The sequence below is a fragment of the Dendrobates tinctorius genome, unplaced genomic scaffold (genome assembly GCF_039654945.1).
Source record: "Dendrobates tinctorius isolate UK_male_01 unplaced genomic scaffold, ASM3965494v1 ptg000334l, whole genome shotgun sequence".
NCBI lineage: Eukaryota > Metazoa > Chordata > Amphibia > Anura > Dendrobatidae > Dendrobates > Dendrobates tinctorius.
The window spans coordinates 531634-554245 of record NW_027362000.1 but is presented as its reverse complement, the minus strand read 5'-3'; the positions used below and the strand labels follow the sequence as shown (position 1 = coordinate 554245).

Here is a 22612-nt window from a genome sequence, read left to right as displayed (position 1 = left end):
TCCATGCGTAATGGCCGTGGTGCATCCAAAGTCGTCCTCATGGCTAGCGAAGACGCTGTAATACTGTCCGAGAAGTGTCTCTACCTGGAGAAGTTGGGCTGGCGTTAGCCCGGAGAGCTCGGCCTGCATTCTCTCCAGGATGGTTCGACCTTTCTCCTGGGTCGAGGACTCGGCAGTCTGTAGGGTCCGTATAGTTACTGCCCAAGCATCCTCGGGCTGCACCTTCAACTGGACCGTGGGGGTTGGCAGCACCTCCTCCAAAGGCCTTACTAGTTTGGCTATTTCGGCTCGGGGCATCAAGACGATATCTTGGTCTTCCAGGTTGATGCAACGCAACAGGACGGTCCCTTCCCGCACCGTGGCCAGGGAGCGAGATACCAGTATGCCAGGGTGCAGGCGCTCCGAGTAGCATGGCTCCACCTGAATCTCCACGCCCTCCAATGGCATTGGGGCGCGGATCGGCAGGGCCACCACCGTCTGCCCTGGGGGAAGCACGAGCAGGGGAGCCGCCGGCGCGATGACTTTGCCCAGCGCCTCGTCCTCCTGGCAATCCTGGAGCACTCGCGCCTCCCGCACCAACTGCTGGAAGACCTGCCCTTGGGCCGTGCGGGAACCCCACTGGCTCAGGGTCTCCTGCGTGGGGTCGATGAGGAGTATATTGCCGAACTCCCGTAATATGTTCATACCCAAGATAACTGGATGGCGGTCGTTAGTTTCTCCTTGGGTCAGGACCACTCCCCGGCGGCCGAGGGGTTTACCACACAGCGTCATTTGGAGCCATACCACTCCGGCAACAGGAACCGGCGGTTGGTTTGTGGCTACCAGCTTTATCATGAACCCCACTGGGGCCTTGCTGCCTCCGGGAAATGCTGCCGAAAGTAGGTTGCAGGCATGGTCGTTACTTGCGACCCCGGGTCCACTAGGCACCGTACAGCGCGGCCCTCGACTTCTGCCCATACTACTGGGCACTTGGTGACCAGATCTTTGGGACTTCCACCACCCCTTGTTGTGGCTTCCGGCTCTGAGCGGCGGGGACCCCTGCCCGGAGCCCTCTAGTTTAATGTCCGTCGGGGTGGGTATCTCCCACGCCGTGGACACTCTCGTGCGAAGTGGCCCGGTTCTCCGCACTCATAACACCGGGACTGCGAGGCCCGGCCCCCCGGGTATTGACGCAAGGCCGCCCAGGCGTGGGCTCAGTTCTCTTCTTTACTTCGGCCAGCTCGCCTCGGATAATCTTCAGCTCCCGTCTCACTTCCTAAATCCACTGGTGCTCTCCGGCAGCGTTCACGGATGCCTCCATGCCTCGGGCCTTCACCACGGGGACCGTCATCCCCTGCGCTCGTACCCGGGCCTGACTTCCCACCTCAGAGAAAGCTATACGTGGGTTCACTCGGATCTGCTCCCGCAATGCCTGTTTTATTAACGGGTTCCGGAGTCCAGTCACTAACAAGTCACGTAGGGTAATGTCGATAGGTCCTACCCCTACTCCGTCCTTCCGCTCGATGGCTGCGTATAACTCCTGGAGGACATTCATATACTGGGTGATGGTCTCCCCCTCTCCCTGCATTCGACTGAACAACCGGGTCCTCAACTCTCCCGCGTTTGTTGGATCCCCATGGGTTTCTTCCAGAATCTGGAAGACCCTAGCAAAGGTGTTGCGGTGTCCCGGGGGTCTCAACATTACTGAATTCCGGGCTTCCCCATCTAACGTGATGAGAGCTACCTCCGCTTCTAAATCAGGGGTCATTGGATGCATGCGGAAGAGCCCCCGCATGCGCTCTGTCCAGCTCCACAACAGGGTATTGGAGCCGGAAAACCGTGGCAGGTTGCTTAGCATAGCCCCCAAAGAAATGCTGGACCGGGGGCCCCCATTATCGGCGGCGCCTGTGGCCCCACTTTGGTCGGGAGTACCGCTGTCTGCGCTCGGAGACTGCATCCTGCCGACTACGCCAAATGTGGTACTAGCAGGTACGCAGGATGCAGTGACGAGACGCGAGACGGTCTTGTGTTTTCGGTAACAACTTTATAGGTTTATAAGTAACTATCCGCAGGGATAGTCTAAGCAACCGAACAAAATAACAGGAATTGTCCTCTCAGGGACTCAATACAAGCAAACACGGAAATATAAGAACACGACTACGTCCAGCAAAGCTGGGCACTATAGGGCCGCGTTATGGCAGACTACGGGTCCTTAACTATATAGTGTCACTTAACTGGCTCGATGTCCCTCGGCGTCCCGGATGTTGGTTCTTCGGTGTAGCAACCGCTGGGCCCAGCCGCTGAGGATCTGTCGCAGACTTCAAGCGTTCCGACGCTCCGGTGAAGCAGGGGCACGGCAGGCCCCGGAGGAGTCCTTGGACAGATGGGCCGCAGCCCCCATATCGGGGCAAACAGCTGCGATGAGGGGTGGCGGCTGGCAGGCCACCTGCGCAGCCAGCGACTGCAACGGAGGACCAGCGGTGAGCAACGGCCCGGCCCTTGCCGCAGACTAAAGCGGGACAGTGGTGGCCGCCGATGGCACTGAACTAGCCGCGGCCACGGGTAGAAGCGGGGCGGCTACGGGCGGCGGGAGACAGGCCGTAGCTGCGGGCTGACGTGAGGCGGCAACGGCCGCTGGGACCCGCAGGCAGGCCGCAGCCGCGGGTTGGGGTGAGGCGGCAGCGGCCGCTGGTGTCCGCAGGCAGGCCGCAGCCGCGGGCAGGAGCGAGGCGGCCATTCCACTGATGTCCAGGGGGAGTGTCTCTCCTGCCTCTGGCCTCCTTCCTGGCTCCGGTGAGTAGCTCTGGCTTTCAGTCGCTCCCACGGTCTCCTGCTCCTTCTGTCCCGTTCTGCTGACTCACTCTCATTCCCCGCCCCTTTTATACCGGCTCCTCCCCCAGCCCATCTGTCAGTCTTACCAGTCCGTCCCTGAACTCTGTCCCCCGGAAACAGTTTCCCCCGGGACCTAGGCAACGGTCCCCTTGGTTCCGACCCGGACACTTGGCGGGGACCCTCTCTCCCACAGAGATATAGAATTTATCAAAAGTTTTCTGAAATGGAAAACTGGCCTTTGTTCGCCATAGCGTCCAATCACAGCACAGCTTTTATTTCGTTTGAGTGGTTTAAGAAATGAAAGCCGAGTTCTGATTGGTTTCTATGGGCAACGAAGACCATTTTGGTAAATGAGGCCTACTCGACCTCATCTATAATAATAAATGCCCTAACCAGCTTCCGGTTGTAACAACTTCCGTCCAGTTGTAACCGGTGACGTCACCGCACACACACGCACGTTAACCCTCAACACACCACACCGCCCCAACACACACTCCTCTCACCTTTCACCTCCACTCATGTCCACTCACTCTTTCACTCCACATACGTTCCTTTCTCTCACTCCGTTTCTCATACTCACACTGTCATCGTCGCTGCCCCGACATCTTCCTCCGCCACCGCGATCCAGGATCCAGACGTTCTCCAGGCCGCCGACATCGGGATCCAAAAAGATGGCGTCGGCGAAATCTCGCGAGATTACGCCGACGCCATTTTGGATCCCGATGTCGCCCATGCCAGCGACATGTTGTTGCGGCGGCGCCATCTTGAATATCGCGGGACTTCACGAAATCCAAGATGGCGTCCCGCAAGAACATGTCGGCGGCCTGGAGAACGTCTGGATCCTGGATCGCGGCGGCGGAGGAAGATGTCGGGGCAGCGACGATGACGGTGTGAGTATGAGAAACGGAGTGAGAGAAAGGAACGTATGTGGAGTGAAAGAGTGAGTGGACATGAGTGGAGGTGAAAGGTGAGAGGAGTGTGTGTTGAGGCGGTGTGGTGTGTTGAGGGTTAACATGGCAAGAGGTGTGAGGCTGTGTGCACACGCTGCGGATTTTGCTGCGGTTCCGCAGCGGTTTTGGCCGCTGCGGACCCGCAGCAGTTTTTGCTGCGGTGTACAGTACCATGATTCCCTATGGGAATCAAAAACCGCAGTGCAGATGGTGCGGAATTTTCCGCGCGGATTATCTGCGGTTTTCAATCCGCAGAAAGAATTGACATGTCAATTCTTTCTGCGGATTCTCCTGCGGTTTGCCATCTCCTCTGTTGAGGAGATGAAAAACCGCAGGGCAAAACTGCAGAGCAATCCGCAGGTAAAACCGCAGGTCTTTTGACCTGCGGTTTCACCTGCGGATTTTACAAAATCCGCGCGGATGAATCCGCACCTAATCCGCAGCGTGTGCACACAGCCTTAACGACGTCGGCGAAATCTCGCGAGATTTCGCCAACGCCATCTTGCATTCGTAAAATTGCGTCATTTACCTCACGCCGACTTGCTGTGCGGACGCTTGGCATTGCCTGTACCACCATAACTACTGCTGCCTTGGTCCTATGCCTGTTTACTGCCGGTGTCTAATTACAGGGCCAATTTGCCTCTACTGCCATAACTACTGCTGCCTTGCTCCTCTGCCGGTGTCTAATTACAGGGCTAATTTGCCTCTACCGCCATAACTACTGCTGCCTTGCTCCTCTGCCGGTGTCTAATTACAGGGCCAATTTGCCTATACCGCCATAACTACTGCTGCCTTGCTCCTCTGCCGGTGTCTAATTACAGGGCTAATTTGCCTCTACCGCCATAACTACTGCTGCCTTGCTCCTCTGCCGGTGTCTAATTACAGGGCTAATTTGCCTCTACCGCCATAACTACTGCTGCCTTGCTCCTCTGCCGGTGTCTAATTACAGGGCCAATTTGCCTATACCGCCATAACTACTGCTGCATTGCTCCTCTGCCGGTGTCTAATTACAGGGCCAATTTGCCTATGCCGCCATAACTACTGCTGCCTTGCTCCTCTGCCAGTGTCTAATTACAGGGCTAATTTGCCTCTACCGCCATAACTACTGCTGCATTGCTCCTCTGCCGGTGTCTAATTACAGGAACAATTTGCCTCTACCTCCATAACTACTGCTGCCTTGCTCCTCTGCCGGTGTCTAATTACAGGGCTAATTTGCCTCTACCGCCATAACTACTGCTGCCTTGCTCCTCTGCCGGTGTCTAATTACAGGATCAATTTGCCTCTACCGCCATAACTACTGCTGCCTTGCTCCTCTGCTGGTGTCTAATTACAGGGCCAATTTGCCTCTACCGCCATAACTACTGCTGCCTTGCTCCTCTGCCGGTGTCTAATTACAGGATCAATTTGCCTCTACCGCCATAACTACTGCTGCCTTGCTCCTCTGCCGGTGTCTAATTACAGGGCCAATTTGCCTCTACCGCCATAACTACTGCTGCCTTGCTCCTCTGCTGGTGTCTAATTACAGGATCAATTTGCCTCTACCGCCATAACTACTGCTGCCTTGCTCCTCTGCCGGTGTCTAATTATAGGATCAATTTGCCTCTACCGCCATAACTACTGCTGCATTGCTCCTCTGCTGGTGTCTAATTACAGGTCCAATTTGCCTCTACCGCCATAAGTACTGCTGCCTTGCTCCTCTGACTGTTCACTGCCTGTGTGTAATTACAGGGCCAATTTGCCTCTACCGCCATAACTACTGCTGCCTTGCTCCTCTGCCGGTGTCTAATTACAGGGCCAATTTGCCTCTACCGCCATAACTACTGCTGCCTTGCTCCTCTGCCGGTGTCTAACTACAGGGCCAATTTGCCACTACCACTTCATAACTACTGCTGGGCAATTACAGGGTCAATTAGTATCTGTTTACTCTACAATACTCCAGGACGCCTTCTTCACTGCCAGATAACTGCCAAATAGACTCCTTTACCTGTGCCAACATGAGTCATAACAAAAAGTATGCCAATGCCAGTGAAAGGAAAGCAGCTTTAGCACTACGACAAAAACAACGCTGTGCTAATGAGACTCCTGAGGAAAAACACCATCGCCTTGAGAAGATTAAGGCTTATAAACGTCGTCGCCTCACACACGAATCCCCTAACTCTAAATCCATAAGATTGGCTGAAGAAGCCTCTGCACGCCGTCACCGCCGACAACAGACGGCCTCTTCCTCATCATTATTATTAGACTCACAACAGGATGCTTCCACATCGGCATGTGGAACAATTTACTGCTACACTTCATCCCATATGCCGTTCACTGACATAACTAATCAGCAATCTGTTTCTGCCCTATCAATACCACCATTCAATACCGATGCACAGTATGCCAATGCCAGTGAAAGGAAAGCAGCTTTAGCACTACGACAAAAACAACGCCGTGCTAATGAGACTCCTGAGGAAAAACACCATCGACTTGACAAGATTAAGGCTTATAAACGCCGTCGTCTCACACACGAATCCCCTAACTCTAAATCTATTACATTGGCTGAAGAAGCCTCTACACGCCATCACCGCCAACAACAGACGGCTTCTTCCTCATCATCTATAATAATAAATGCCCTAAGCAGCTTCCGGTTGTAACAACTTCCGTCCAGTTGTAACCGGTGACGTCACCACACACACGCACATGTTAACCCTCAACACACCACACCGCCTCAACACACACTCCTCTCACCTTTCACCTCCACTCACGTCCACTCACTCTTTCACTCCACATACGTTCCTTTCTCTCACTCCGTTTCTCATACTCACACCGTCATCGTCGCTGCCCCGACATCTTCCTCCGCCGCCGCGATCCTGGATCCAGACGTTCTCCAGGCCGCCGACATGTTCTTGCGGCGACGCCATCTTGGATTTCGTGAAATCCCGCGAGATTCAAGATGGCGTCGCCGCAAGAACATGTAGCTGGCGTGGACGACTCGGGATCCAAAAAGATGGCGTCGGCGAAATCTCGCGAGATTACGCCGACACCATTTTGGATCCCGATGTCGTCCACGCCGGCGACATGTTCTTGCGGCGACGCCATTTTGGATCGGCGAAATCCCGCGATAGTCAAGATGGCGTCACCGCAAGGACATGTCGCCGGCGAGGACGACGTCGGGATCCAAAATGGCGTCGGCGAAAACTCGCGAGATTTCGCCGACGCCATTTTGGATCCCGACATCGTCCACGCCGGCGACACGTTCTTCTGGCGACGCTATCTTGACTATCGCGGGATTTCACGATACTCAAGATGGCGTCGCCGCAAGAACATGTCGCCGGCGTGGACAACGTCTGGATCCAGGATGGCGCCGGCGGAAGAAGATGTCGGGGATCGTGGAGCAGCGGCGATGACGGCGTGAGTATGAGACGGAGTGAGAGAAGGGGTCGTATGTGGAGTGAAAGAGTGAGTGGAGATGGTGAAAGGTGAGAGGAGTGTGTGTTGAGGAGTGTGTGTGTTGAGGGTTAACATGGCAAGAGGAGTGATGCTATCGCATCCTCCCGATGCGATAGCATTGGGCCATAATCTAGTCTATGATAAGTATCTAAAAGAACTGCCCTTGGTACTCATAGCAACCAATCAGAGAACGGCTTTCATTTTGCCAGCGCGGTTTAAGAAACGGAAGGTGAGTTCTGATTGGTTGCTATGGGCAACAGACACCATTTTGGTAAATCAGGCCTAATCAACCACATTTATCTAAATTATCTAAAAGAAGAAGTGTGTTTGATACCCATAGCAACCAATCAGAGTTCAGCTTTCATTTTTCAAACTGCTCTGGGAAAATGAGATCTGCTCTGTGATTGGTTGCTATGGGAACAAAGACACATAGATGCCTGATAGGTGCAGGTCCTTTCTCCGGAACTCTCTCCCATTGGGAAATGGTAAAAAAAAAAAATGGTCTGCTTTTCCCCATTGAGATTTGAAGTTTTTGAGCTCTAGATTTCAATAGGGAAAGTGTGACGACTCCTGGTCGTGGCACCAACACTCCCAGGGTGAGCTGACCTAGTGAGGACCATCCCCTATACAGGGAGTGTCAGGGGCAGCCCAAGGGGGTAAGGTACCACGGCTGCTGGCACCAGGTGGCCGGCTCACAGGAGACACAAGTCAGTGTGTCTGCAGGAACGTGCAAAGCGTGGACACAGGGGAACGCAGGGCACCGGACGGTATAGGACGGGTACACGGGAGTGCGCTAGATACAGGATAGTGCAAGGCGGATACACGAGGGCACGTATGGCGTGCACAGACATGCACGCCCGGGAGCGAGCAAAGCAGGGTGCGTGCAAAGAAGCAGTGCAGGGCTAGGCAGAAGGTGTGCCAGGAGGCACAACAGAGCATAGAGCAGAGCGTGTGCCAAGGGGCACGAGAGAACACAGTGAAGGAACAGAGCACTTGCCAGGAGGCACAACAGAGCACAAGGCAGAGTACAGGGACAGAGCGTGTGCCAGGAGGCACAATGGAGCACAAGGCAGAGTACAGGGACAGAGCATGTGCCAGGAGGCACAACGGAGCACAAGGCAGAGTACAGGGACAGAGCGTGTGCCAGGAGGCACAATGGAGCACAAGGCAGAGTACAGGGACAGAGCTCGTGCCAGGAGGCACAACGGAGCACAAGGCAGAGTACAGGGACAGAGCTCGTGCCAGGAGGCACAATGGAGCACAAGGTAGAGTACAGGGACAGAGCTCATGCCAGGAGGCACAACGGAGCACAAGGCAGAGTACAGGGACAGAGCTCGTGCCAGGAGGCACAACGGAGCACAAGGCAGAGTACAGGGACAGAGCGTGTGCCAGGAGGCACAACGGAGCACAAGGCAGAGTACAGGGACAGAGCTCGTGCCAGGAGGCACAACGGAGCACAAGGCAGAGTACAGGGACAGAGCGTGTGCCAGGAGGCACAATGGAGCACAAGGCAGAGTATAGGGACAGAACTCGTGCCAGGAGGCACAATGGAGCACAAGGCAGAGGACCGAAATACAGTACACAGCCTGGCAAGGACAAGGCAGACCAAGCCAGGAAGCACAACAATAATCAGGCACTTCCCATAGGAAGAGGTGGCCTGATATAGCACAAGAGCTCTAGGACTTCCGGGTCAAGTCCACCAATACCATAGAGAGGACATGAGCAGAGGCACGGCAGAGAAGAGCGCGCGTGCGCACTAAGAACCTTGTGCAGACATGGAACTAAGTACGAGAAGTGCGGGTGCGCACCCGACGGGACCCCCGGAGCGGTCACGGCACCGGAAGAGGAGACGTCGGGCCCGAGGTCCCGCCCCCAGGTGAGAGTGACATGACAGGCAGTGTGAATTGACTAATGGAGATGGTCCTCCTTCTAATGCTGCTGTGCTTATCCTAGGATGGTAAGACACCTTTTACGCAAAGTGGCATAGCTAAAAAATTAAGGACCCCAATGTAAAATATCCAACAAGGCCCCCAACATATTATTGGTCTTCTCAAATGGGACTTTTTGGACCTTTCTAGGTTCCAGGGCCTAGGTGCTTTTTGCAACCCCCGGACCCACTTTATTTATGCTCTTCGCAATGGGTGGTCAATATCAAAATCCTGTACCATTACTTGATCTTTTGGCGATCAAGCAAAACTTACCACTGCATCCTGGCAACGCTGGGGTCCTGGGTTCAAATCCCACCAAGGACAACATCTGCAAGGAGTTTGTATGTTCTCCCTGTGTTTGCGTGGGTTTCCTCCGGGTTCTCCGGTTTCCTCTCACATTCCAAAAACATAATGGTAGGGAATGTAGATTTGAGCCCCAATGGGGACAGTGATGATGATGTATGTAAAGCGCTGCGGAATATGATGGCGTGAGTAAAATAAATAGAGGTATAGTGATAAAAGTGGCCTCCTTAAAAAATACCATGGAGTGCAAAATCCCAGACCAGTGAGTGTTCTCGGAAATAACATCAAGAAAATCTCAAAAAGGGGTTGTTTGATATTGACGACCCTTACCCTTATGTTCTGCCATAAAACGGGACCCCCTCTCAGGACCACCCTCTAAGACTGCTCATGCATAACTAGGGAGGCCTATTTTTGCATTTTATGGGTGACTATGCATTTGAATGGCTGCCAGGTAATTCTATATTGTGTGACCAGATTACATCGTCCTCCGACTTCATAAGTGATAGTCTAGTGAAGAACTAGTGAAAAACAATAGGGCTGGACTGGAAATGTCAATTTTTATAATCTTGCTTCCAATGGGCAATAATTTTTTGCTTTGTTTTTGAGTGCGGATTTATACGTCATTTGTCTACACTAAAAGTTCAAAAAAAGTTTGTTTTATTCCCCCAAAACGCTGCACATGGCTGTTTACACATAGCGCCCTTCCTGCGTTATAGTTCCAGCAAAAGCTATGGGATTTCAGAAATCTCATGCAGATAGTTATTTTTTTTATTCCTATCAGATATTTTGCAGTGTTTTTTTCACCCATGGAAAGTAATTAGAAAGTGCAAAAAAAAGTTGCAAAAACGCAGCGAAGTGTTTATGGTGAATAAAACTAACTTTGTTAAAGTTGTAATTTTTTTTAAGTCATCCAAGTAATGCACATGAAAAACGCGACAAAAAAAAAAAAAATAAGCGACAAAAAACGCTGAAAAACTGACCGAGAAAGCAGTTTTTGGCTGCTGAAAAAAAAAAAAGTTGCAAAAACGCAGCGAAGCGTTTATGGTGAATAAAACTAACTTTGTTAAAATTGTAATTTTTTTAAGTCATCCAAGTAATGCACATGAAAAACGCGACAAAAAAAAAAAAATAAGCGACAAAAAAACGCTGAAAAACTGACCAAGAAAGCAGTTTTTGGCTGCTGAAAAAAAAAAAGTTGCAAAAACGCAGCGAAGCGTTTATGGTGAATAAAACTAACTTTGTTAAAATTGTAATTTTTTTAAGTCATCCAAGTAATGCACATGAAAAACGCGACAAAAAAAAAAAAATAAGCGACAAAAAAACGCTGAAAAACTGACCAAGAAAGCAGTTTTTGGCTGCTGAAAAAAAAAAAGTTGCAAAAACGCAGCGAAGCGTTTATGGTGAATAAAACTAACTTTGTTAAAATTGTAATTTTTTTAAGTTATCCAAGTAATGCACATGAAAAACGCGACAAAAAAAAAAATAAGCGACGAAAAAACGCTGAAAAACGGACCGAGAAAGCAATTTTTGGCTGCTGAAAAGAAAAAAAAAAGTTGCAAAAATGCAACGTGTGAAGAGACTCTGGGGCTGAGCTGACCGATCACTGCCATCATCTGTACTCCAAATGAGTACGTTCTGATATCAAGGCAGCGAAAGACAGGGAAATAGACAGGAAAAGCGGGAGGTTGGAAAACACTTACATGCAATTATTAAAATTTAAAAAAAAGATGCTAATTTAAGGAACTTGAATATGGCACCGCTAATATTTTGATGAACGTATTTAGCAGCCAGTCGTGCAACCCTTAGAATAAACTCAGAATCCTTTGTTTTTTTTATCTCTTAACATTCTGAGACGCTCATGTGCGTGGGAAACGGATAATGAATGCTGAGACTTCACCAACGAAACGTACATTTTGGCTACCAGTCTGGAATCACTTTGGGAAAGTTTGCTGGAATAAAACAAAGAGAAAACCTTCTTGGATGCCGAATAGATTCCCCATCCAAACAGAATGTGCAGCCAACGCTCCACGGAACGGCCTGAGATGGGATTTAAGTATTCCGCTAGATCTTAGGAAATAAGCTAAGGTATGCAAGAGCCGAAATAAGGGACGACCTCCTGCCGCTGCTGCCGTTCGCTTCACACGGGACCTCTTTGAAATATATACTTTTTTTTTTTAACACTATCAAAGTTAAGAGATCTTAAAGAGGAGTTAGACGTGCAGATTATATTAAGTATTAATTATAATTAATTCAGTAGCTTTATGGGAAATTATTCAGTATAACGAGTCTCTCGCATCAACACCCAGCGCTGCCGCCGGCACTCAGGACCGAAGCTGTGGCTTCATAGAGATACATGCAGCCACAGCTCCGGTCCTGAGTGTCGGCAACAGCGCTGGGTGTTGATTTGAGAAACCGTGTGAGCTTCTCGCATCACACACGGTAGTGTGATCCCAGCCTTAAGTGTCCAATTGGCGGTGATTAACAGTTATTTCTGTATGTACGGTTACAAGAAGGCTGTCAATCACTATGTAAGTGTCACATCCTCCTGGGAGATCTGGGGTTAGAAGATCAGTATGTATTCTGAATCGCAGATCTTCCATTTTGCGTGTTTATATGTGTCCCATTTTAATTGGATATGGCTTCCTTTGGTGCTGAAGAGGTTAACGACCCTATGCTAGTCAGAAACTTGCAGCTCCATTTTCAGCTGCTTCTGCTCTGGTCACTACCTCTCCCTGTGGAACCTGGCCAGACCTTCTCTATTTTGCCAGTGAAAGTTTTGCTTCCTAGCTCCCTGGAGATTGTTGTGTGCTGAATAGGAGATGGTTGTTGCTGCTGGAGATTGTTGCGTGCTGTTTTTGGGTGTATGCTTTCCTCATTGTCCTATTCCCATTTTGTTGGTACATTCCTATCCTTCCCTATATACCTCTTTACCTTTGATGAGTGCTTGTATGTTTGTTGCTTTCTGTTATCCCTGTTTTGTCTTTGTGTCTTATTTGCCTTATATTTCTGTCCCATGCCTCAGGGGAATAGTAAGGTTGGAGACTTCGGACTCTCTACCTCCAGGAGTACCCCCGGGACGGGGAAGATAGTTAGGGTCCCAGTTCCAGGAACAGTTTGAGGCCCACCCATTCTTACCGAAGACTGTCACAGTGTGAGAGAAGGTCCACCCACTGGACTGCAAAGTCTAGAATGAGCAGATGTTCAAATGAATAAAATACAGGTTTAACCCAATCCATACCCACAAATCATTGCTCGGAGTATTCCATTAAAGGACAGGCAATTAGGAATCACAGATTAATTTATCCATAGAGTCAATTTCTTTGGTAAAATGTCAAAAGTCCTTAAAGTAGTTGTCCACCTTTGGGATCATTATTTTCTTATTTAAAAATTTTGCAGCCATTCTGTTGGGAGACAAATTAGTTAACTAGGATTCCATCAGTAAGCTTGTACTGCTAATCCATTGGGAGAGTTTTTAACTAACTGTTTTATCTTAACTTTTTTTTTTAAGTTACTCTCAACTGATTTATGCCCACAGACCACATCAAGGTTGAATGTGCAAGGAAACAAAGAGCCTGTAGAGCCAAAGTGTGCACATTATTTTCTATGAAATCAATTTGCAAGAATGTTTTTTTTTAGCCCTAATTACACATATTTAATTAAAATAAAAATTGTTCTCATTGGTGGACTACCCCTCTAACACCCCTAACACTATAGATTAAAGTTGGGAAGTTGGCCAAAACTTTCTGATATCTTCAGGATCGGCCAATCATCTGATATATATGGGACTTTTCCCCGATAGATATCAAAGGAGAAAATGATGCAGTTGGAATTGAAAAAAGTGGCTTCTAGAGGAGTCTGGAAGCCACTTTCTCCTCTCTCCCCATAGAGAATACATGAACGCTTGAATAGTAAAGGTAGCTGTAGGCAAAAAGTGTGTTCTGCCAGCCACTACGTCATGTGTATAGCTGGAGCCATACCTCCTAACCTGCCAAGGGTCTATGCCTAATTTAGCGGAACTCCGATGCCTAGGGCTATTATTTTCTTATAAGGACTGGTTAGGACGTGTTCATAAATCATCTTAGTCTGTACACTATTTCACTTTGCAAATAATTTAACTCACCTCCGGGACTAATTATACTGTCTGCAATGATGGTTACATGACTTATTACATACAACCCTGAAGCTCCAGTTTTTCAAACAGTGCCCCTGCAGGCAGATCAGGGTATTGCAGTCCAATATATCATAGCTGAGTGTATAATACCTAGACACAACTTTAGGTAGAGGCACCATTGTCTCCCTATGACTCAAAAATGGTATTTGATAAAGGATTGGTCAAAATTTAGTAGCTGATTCCACGAAGATCCATTACAGAAACCGTAACCTGGAATGTTCCCGGATAGTTTTGGAGAGAGATGACGCCCATGGAATTCCAAACTACAATCTATTGAATGCACATGCACATATCGTATAAGTCCATAGCATTAATTTATAATAAAATATTAAGGGATTGAGCGCTGTGGGGTCAGTAATCGCTTCCAGATGACAAGTCAGCTTATTGTTTAGTCTAATCTTCTATTTATCCCAAAATCAGTTCCTGTGCGAACAGACAGAACAATGGACTACACCGAAACGTTCCCGGAGAAGAAGAAAATCAGCTATTCGAAAACATTCAGGGACTAAGTTTTGGTTTCTGTTATTGATTAAGGTGGAAAAAAATTCCATATTAAACCAATGTAAAAAGAAGAAAGAGGAAAAATTGACTGACAGCTATAAGGAGGGCTATGTGACAACCCATGGGGTATCTGCGTCACCGAACAAGGGTTAGAAGGACCCCACTATGCACGTGGCTAAAAGGAAGCAGAGGTGGGTTCCCTCTGGGATCCTTGGGGGTGGGACTTTATTCCAACCAATCACTCAGTTACAAAACACTAATCATATTACCCAATGCAGGGACTTCTCAGATCTTCAAGGAATTTTCCAGAATTCGAAAAACATGGCGGAATTCTTTCCAAAATAATATTGCCCCTTTGATTCCAAAGAAGTAAATAGGGCAATATTACACATCAGCCATTTTCAGGTGCAAACCGAGTGACTTCGGCGTGCTCGAAAAATATGTTCGAGTCCCCGCGGCTGCATGTCTCAGGAAAGCCCTGAATGTGTTGAGCAACAACGCGGGACACGCAGCCGCGGGGACTCGTACATATTTTTCGAGCACGCTGAAGTGACCACTCGGTTAGGACCCGAGCATGCTGAGCTAACACCTTATCCAGGCCTGTTCGCTCATCACTACTAGTAAACCAAAAGATTGTAGATGTACTGTATAACACAGAGCTGGTATCACCTTCCCTGGCTCCAATGCTGCCTCCCAGCCGATGCTCCAACAGGCTGCAGGAGTGACATCACATCAACAGTGCACATGACCGCTGCAGCCAATCACTGTAAAAAAAATAACTTTTTTTTTTTCAGATGGGGCTTTCAAGTTGTTATTGTATTAATTTTTGCTATTGAGCTTAAATTGCAAAAATGGCACAAAAATAATCTGTATGTTGTAGATTGTACGAGAATCCCACCACCGGAGACAGGGTTATGTGACTTGCTTCCAAGGCCAAATCTGAAGATCATGGCACTTTCTTCTGGTATTGCCATAGTGCAGCAGCTGTGAGGCGAAGAGACTATAACAGCTGATCAACCGTGATTTTCTCAGCACAAGGAAATGGAGCTTGCCCCATTCAGGCAGGATTTGCAGAGATCGTTTCTAGAGATCACTGGGGGTCTCAGCGGTTGAACCCCACCGATGATCAGTAAGTCATTCCTCATCCTTAGGACAAGGGATAACTTTCCATTGTGAGAAATTCTATTAGGCCTTGGTCAGACTTGCGAGAAACTCGCACGGGTCTCGCACATCAATACCGGCACTCGGAACCGGAGCGTTCAGCTGCATACAAATACACGCAGCCACACATTCCGCTCCCGAGTGCGGGCGGCAGTGCCGGGTATTGATGTGCGAGATCCGTGCGAGTTTCTCGCGGGCGGCAGTGCCGGGTATTGATGTGCGAGACTCATGCGAGTTTCTCGCAAGTCTGATACCGGCCTTAAGGTTAGTGAACACTTGTATTCCCAGAATATACCAATTCTGCACCATTTTTACGTCTTCTGTTATTCTCCCACTAGAAATGTATTGATAAAATGACAACTGGGCGTTACCAGCTGGGGGTGAGATCATGCACACCAAACCAGTGCTGTCAGTCAGTGTGTGTTGGGACACACCCCCTTGGAAAGGGTCAGAGTAACACCCAGTTGTCAATTTTCCGTACGTTTCCAGGCAGAGGCAGGGTAGGAGGACGGCGATTGTGATGGGAGAGGAGACGACGGGCCAATCAGTATATGGGGATTATTAAAGGGATTTTTAGGGCTATGCAGAGGGAGTTGGGGACTTATATATATATATATCTTACTAGAATACCCTTAGAGGCATTAAAGGGGTTGCCGCAGTTTATATAGAGAAAACCTGATGACAGGTTCCCTTTAATGTCGACTGCTCGTTCATAAGAGTGAATGGGACTGTAAGATGCAAACTGAGGGGTACAGAGTTTGGAACCACCATTCTCGTGATCGTTTCGGCCCCAGTCGATACTTTACTGGCATCTCACAAGCCAAGGGAGGGAACGCCCGGACATCACAGTAAAAATCTGATGTGTCATCTCCCATTATCTTCTCACCACATCACGCTGTTTTCTCTTTCTGCATAAAAAGCAAATATTGGAATAACAGAGAACGAATTGTGCCAATATTTCATGAAGACACAACCTGGCAGCCCCTTGTGTCACCCAACTTTCCCAGAGTCCTGGTAACCGATCAAACAAGGAGGCCGGGATATAGGATGATTGATCATTTAGGGCTCTGGGAAAAAAATATGATTGACGACTCCTCTTATGGATGGAAGAGAATTTTCCCAGAAACGGATATAATTAGGAAAAAGTAGATTTTTAAACTGTAAATAAACTTTTAAAAAGTTGTAGCCACTGTTTAATAGTCTGCATTGCTGGGGGGTCCCAGTCCTGAAACACAAGGGGTTCATGTAAGTAGATATTTATAGGGACCAAATAGAAAGTCAATGGGTCTGTACCCCGATCGGCCGGTGCTCGGGTGTTTTTGACCCCTTCGTGAAGAGTCAGATGCCCCTTTAATTTGGATGAGGATCACAACGCAATGCTCGGACTGGCCGTCAGCTCTTCCAACCCAAGCGTGACAGCATGCATTTTTATGGATTGGGAGAACCGACGGCCAGTCCAAGCATTGTGTTGTGATCCTCGTCGGTCTGACTCTTCCCTTCCTTTGAGCAATCTTAGAACCTGGATCCACACTGATCAAAGCAACATGTCAAAACTTTTTTTTTTAAAGGAGAAGAATTTATTAACTTTGGGCGGCTCGGTGGCTATTACTGTAAACTTGCAACGCAGGGGTCTGATCCCACCAAGGACAACATCTGTAGGGAGTTTGTATGTTCCCCCCGTGGGTTTTCTCCAGATTCTCCAGATTCCTCCCACACTCCAAAGACATACTAATAGGGAAGCTAGATTGCGAGCCCCAATGGGGACAGTGATGACGATGCCTGTATAGTGCTGCGGAATTAATGGCGCCATATAAGTGATTAAAAAAAAAAATAATAAACTTTCTATTAACACAAGATATGAGTGATCACACCCAGTATGATTTGTGCTCCAAAACCACACAAAGTGCTAGACTAAGGTACAGGTGGGAACTTAAAGGGAACCATTCACCAGTACGGCCACCACCAAACTGGAATGCTGTAAAAAAGACCCCGATCCTGTCTTCAGAACCCAAAAAATAGCAGACAGGGTGGTCCGGTCCGTTGGGCGCCTCAAGTATTGATCAGAGGACTCCTCTCTTCCCACGATCACAATCCTCCTTCCTTGCTCCGTGTGGATGATGTGTCCCCCGACGCGCTCCTGCGTAGGTGTACTTCGCTCAGTCCTGCCGAGGGCAGAGCAGCATACAGTACTGTACTGTGCATGCGTCAGGAAAGGCCGAAGAGCGCCGATGACCGAGAAAAAAAGCCGGCGCATGCGCACTACAGTATTCTGCTCTGCCCTCGGCAGGGCAGAGAGAAGTACCAAACCTGTCGCACCAACCTGGGATGGGGTTTCCCAGAGGCCACCGCACCTGCTGCGCCAGCCTGGGATGGGAGTCATATCGCCGGACCACCGAACATCTCCTGAGACCCCGCTCCACCAGCGCTGCTGATCCCCCCCCGGGGTAAGGTGAATTTGGACTGTAAGATGGACCGCCATTTGACACATTAATTTTTTTCCCTATTTTCTTTCTGAAAATTTGGGGTGCGTCTTATAGTCCGAAAAATACGGTACATCTGCTCAGAACCACGATGGAGGACACTGTGTGGGTGACGTAGGACACATCATTCAGACGAAGCCGGGAAAGAGGACGACGACTGTAAGAAGAGAGGAGGCGCCCGATCAAGCCCTGAGATGCCCATCGGACCGGACCGCCTCCCCTGAAATTATAATAAAAGCTATTTTTGGGGATTCAGATTGGGCCATAATGGTGGCGGTCGTACGTTATATGGGAGAAACCCAGTGACAGGTTCCCTTTATGTTTGCAAGGCACAAATCTTCACATGTAGCAGGAGAGCAAAGTTGTAAGACCCTGCAGTAGCACACTGACCATGCCCATGCCAGCTGGAGACCACCGATAATGAAGACTTCATGGCTTAGAAGAGTCAGTGAGACTGGGGAACCTCCTCTAAAGACGTCCTACAATTATAGGTTTATTATAAGCTTCACGGAAAACAATGAATCAACGCAGGAGAGAAATGAATCTGCAACCGGACACAAGTCTGAAGCCCGTGTACCACCTGCTGGAATGGAAAGTCACACCATACTCTGCCTGTCAGAGACCGGAGTCAGAGCTCCGCACCATCTGCTCCCCGTCATCGCTCTCAGTAGGGGCCCTCACTGTGGCATTAGGGACCATGGTGGGACAGTACATCTGATTAGCATATGCGCCAAGTCATCCAATATCTGCCTTTTCTTACAAGTTCCAAACCGGTGTGGAACACAGTAAAATTGGGGGTTAACAGGTCACTAGAAAAGGGCCAAAGTCTTAGGTCATATATACCTTTAAAGTGGTTGTCTAGCATTAGAAAATAAGGTCTGCAATGGCGCCACTCTTGCCTATAGGCCATGTCTGGTATTGCAGATCAGTCATATATATATATATATATATATAATTATTATTCTTATTATTACCAAAGCAATTTTCTAATTACAAAATTATTTCGGTTGCTGCAAAAACGACTAAATATTTGCAATATCCGAGAGAACCCGATTTACGAAATGTAAAAAAACCCCTAAAAGATATCACCGGAGAGCGTCCTACTGGTTGGAGACCAGCGGTCCATTATTAACCATTGCATGACCCCACATCTACGGACGCCCTATAACGCCGGCACCGTCGCAGAGACATCTGCTGTCTGACAAGCAGAGTTCAGACAGGCAACAAAACAAGAGACGGCGCCAGGTTTTGGGGTCTTTTTTTTTTCTTTGCCTTCCCGGTGACCATCGGTCACGTTTTGATGGCGTTTTCCACGTGTTGGAAGCGACGTTCCCGTATCCTTTTGGATCTACCGTTTGTTAACCCTCCACGCCCTGGTGGACTGTAAGCTCTGCAGTATCGCTTACGCGCGGGTCGGAGACGTCTAGCGAGAGCAGTGCCGCACTATAGTGCACCGTACACGCTCACACAGATATTAGATGGCAAGCTCTGCGGTCCATCAGGACACATGTCATTCACAGCCATGACACACACGATCGGGGGGTCCATACCTGCTTCCTGAGCGCCTCGAAGGCTGCGCTGATGGTGTGCACCCTGGTCCTCTCCCTGGCATTGGCCAGCAGTCTCCTGGTCTGCTGGATGGCTTTGATCTCTGCGGTCTCCCCCAGCCTCTTCCTTGGAGATGCGCAGGGCTCAGGACTGTTGTCGTTGTAAGTCACTGACAAGTAGGAGGTCTCTGGGGGTCGGTGACAGACCACCACCCTGGACTGCACCCTCTGCTCCCCGATCTCCAACCCTGGAGCAGCAGCAGGAGGCATTAACCCCTTTGGCCCTGGAAGCAGCCCACCACTCAAGTCCAAGGCATCCTCAGCCACCACCACCCTCCTGTCCATCACAGGAGGAGCAGACTGCTCTTGTCCCGGTGTAGACTCCCCCTTGACCTGGTGGTGATGATGATCATGACCACCCAAGTCCACTTTAAAAGTTTGGTAGCCATTGACCTTCTTGAGGAGCTCCCTGTTCTTCCTCTTCAGCCTCTTGATGTCCTTGAGGCAGTGAGTGTTCCATTGGGGATCCTGCAGGATCTGGAGGTTCCTCATAGTTGGGGAGCAGCAGTGATGATGAGGAGGAGGAGGAGGCTCCTGTGCTGTGTGCAGGGCAGGCTCGGTGTCATCTGCTGTCCCCTCGGCAGCAGGTCTGGGGAGTGCACACTGAGCTCCCCATCTGTGTTTGTTTAGCCTCAGCTTACACAGAAGCCCCTGTTAGTGAGATCAGTCAGCATGCCGCCTGCTCCACAGCCAGGGAGACTTTCCAGCACACAGAGGAGCTGCTCTTTAAAGGGGCAGGAAGCCTTTCTCTCCCCTCTCCAGAACAGCTGGGCTGCCAGTCCCCTCTTTGTTCTGTGGATGGTGAATGAGCTGCTTCCTTTAGAACTGAGGAATCCCAGGGAAATGAGACGTGATCTTATTATTCTGCAGCCACCCCTTCGCTGCCGGAACCGAGAGCTGGAAAAGAGGCAAAACTGCTGGAGAGAGTGTGAGAGAGGAGCCAGGGGGGCATCAAGTCAGTGTCTGGGGGGATTATCACTGTCTATGCACAGCAAGGTCTGGAGCAGTGTGCAAGTGTAGGCTATGTATATATATATATATATCACAAGTTGCTGGAAGAGCAGTGATGGCATTACTGGGAAGTGTAGAAGTGATGTCATCCCATAACTGGAGAGCAGTGATGTCACTTATTACATCATTCAAGAGAGCAGTGATGTCACTTATTAAATAATTCAAGAGAGCAGTGATTTCACTTATTACATAATGCTGGAGAGCAGTGATGTCACTTATTACATAATTCTGGAGAGCAGTGATGTCACTTATTACATAATTCTGGAGAGCAGTGATGTCACTTATTACATACTCTGGAGAGCAGTGATGTCAATTATTACATAATGCTGGAGAGCAGTGATGTCACTTATTGCATACTCTGGAGAGCAGTGATGTCACTTCTTACATACTCTGGAGAGCAGTGATGTCACTTATTACATACTCTGGAGAGCAGTGATGTCAATTATTACATAATGCTGGAGAGCAGTGATGTCACTTCTTACATACTCTGGAGAGCAGTGATGTCACTTATTACATAATGCTGGAGAGCAGTGATGTCACTTATTACATAATGCTGGAGAGCAGTGATGTCACTTATTAAATAATTCAAGAGAGCAGTGATTTCACTTATTACATAATGCTGGAGAGCAGTGATGTCACTTATTACATAATGCTGGAGAGCAGTGATGTCACTTATTACATAATTCTGGAGAGCAGTGATGTCACTTATTACATAATGCTGGAGAGCAGTGATGTCACTTATTGCATACTCTGGAGAGCAGTGATGTCACTTCTTACATACTCTGGAGAGCAGTGATGTCACTTATTACATAATGCTGGAGAGCAGTGATGTCACTTATTACATAATGCTGGAGAGCAGTGATGTCAATTATTACATAATTCTGGAGAGCAGTGATGTCACTTCTTGCGTAATTCTGGAGAGCATTGATGTCACCTCTTATATAATGCTGGAGAGCAGTGACGTCACTTATTACATACTCTGGAGAGCAGTGATGTCACTTATTGCATACTCTGGAGAGCATTGATGTCACCTCTTATATAATGCTGGAGAGCAGTGATGTCACTTATTACATAATTCTGGAGAGCAGTGATGTCACTTATTACATAATTCTGGAGAGTAGTGATGTCACTTATTGCATAATTCTGGAGAGCAGTGATGTCACATATTACATAATGCTGGAGAGCAGTGATGTCACTTATTACATAATTCTGGAGAGTAGTGATGTCACTTATTGCATAATTCTGGAGAGCAGTGATGTCACATATTACATAATGCTGGAGAGCAGTGATGTCACTTATTACATAATTCTGGAGAGCAGTGATGTCACTTATTACATAATTCTGGAGAGCAGTGATGTCACTTATTTCATAATACTGGAGAGCAGTGATGTCACCTCTTACATAATTTTGGAGAGCAGTGATGTCACTTATTGCATAATTCTGGAGAGCAGTGATGTCACATATTACATAATGCTGGAGAGCAGTGATGTCACTTATTACATAATTCTGGAGAGCAGTGATGTCACTTATTACATAATTCTGGAGAGCAGTGATGTCACTTATTACATAATTCTGGAGAGCAGTGATGTCACTTATTACATAATGCTGGAGAGCAGTGATGTTACTTTTTACATAATTCTGGAGAGCAGTGATGTCACTTATTACATAATTCTGGAGAGCAGTGATGTCACTTATTTCATAATACTGGAGAGCAGTGATGTCACCTCTTACATAATTTTGGAGAGCAGTGATGTCACTTATTGCATAATTCTGGAGAGCAGTGATGTCACATATTACATAATGCTGGAGAGCAGTGATGTCACTTATTACATAATGCTGGAGAGCAGTGATGTCACTTATTACATAATTCTGGAGAGCAGTGATGTCACTTATTACATAATGCTGGAGAGCAGTGATGTCACTTATTACATAATTTTGGAGAGCAGTGATGTCACTTATTACATAATTCTGGAGAGCAGTGATGTCACTTATTACATACTCTGGACAGCAGTGATGTCACTTATTACATAATTCTGTAGAGCAGTGATGTCACTTATTACATACTCTGGAGAGCAGTGATGTCACTTACTACATAATTCTGGAGAGCAGTGATGTCACTTATTACATAATTCTGGAGAGCAGTGATTTAACTTATTACATAATTCTGGAGAGCAGTGATGTCACTTATTACATAATTCTGGAAAGTAGTGATTTCACTTATTACATAATTCAGGAGAGCAGTGATGTCACTTCTCGT

General features: G+C 48.3%; 1 protein-coding gene across 1 annotated transcript in view; it reads right to left on the bottom strand.

Moving 5' to 3' along the window:
- Positions 1 to 20182, bottom strand: part of ATOH8 (atonal bHLH transcription factor 8) — a 69655-nt gene extending 49473 nt beyond the window's left edge. The window contains exon 1 of the mRNA XM_073562063.1: positions 19288 to 20182. Within this exon, the coding sequence (XP_073418164.1) occupies positions 19288 to 19836 (549 nt within the window). The 5' untranslated portion in view covers positions 19837 to 20182. The remainder of the gene's footprint in view (positions 1 to 19287) is intronic.
- Between the last annotated feature and the right edge of the window lie 2430 nt (positions 20183 to 22612).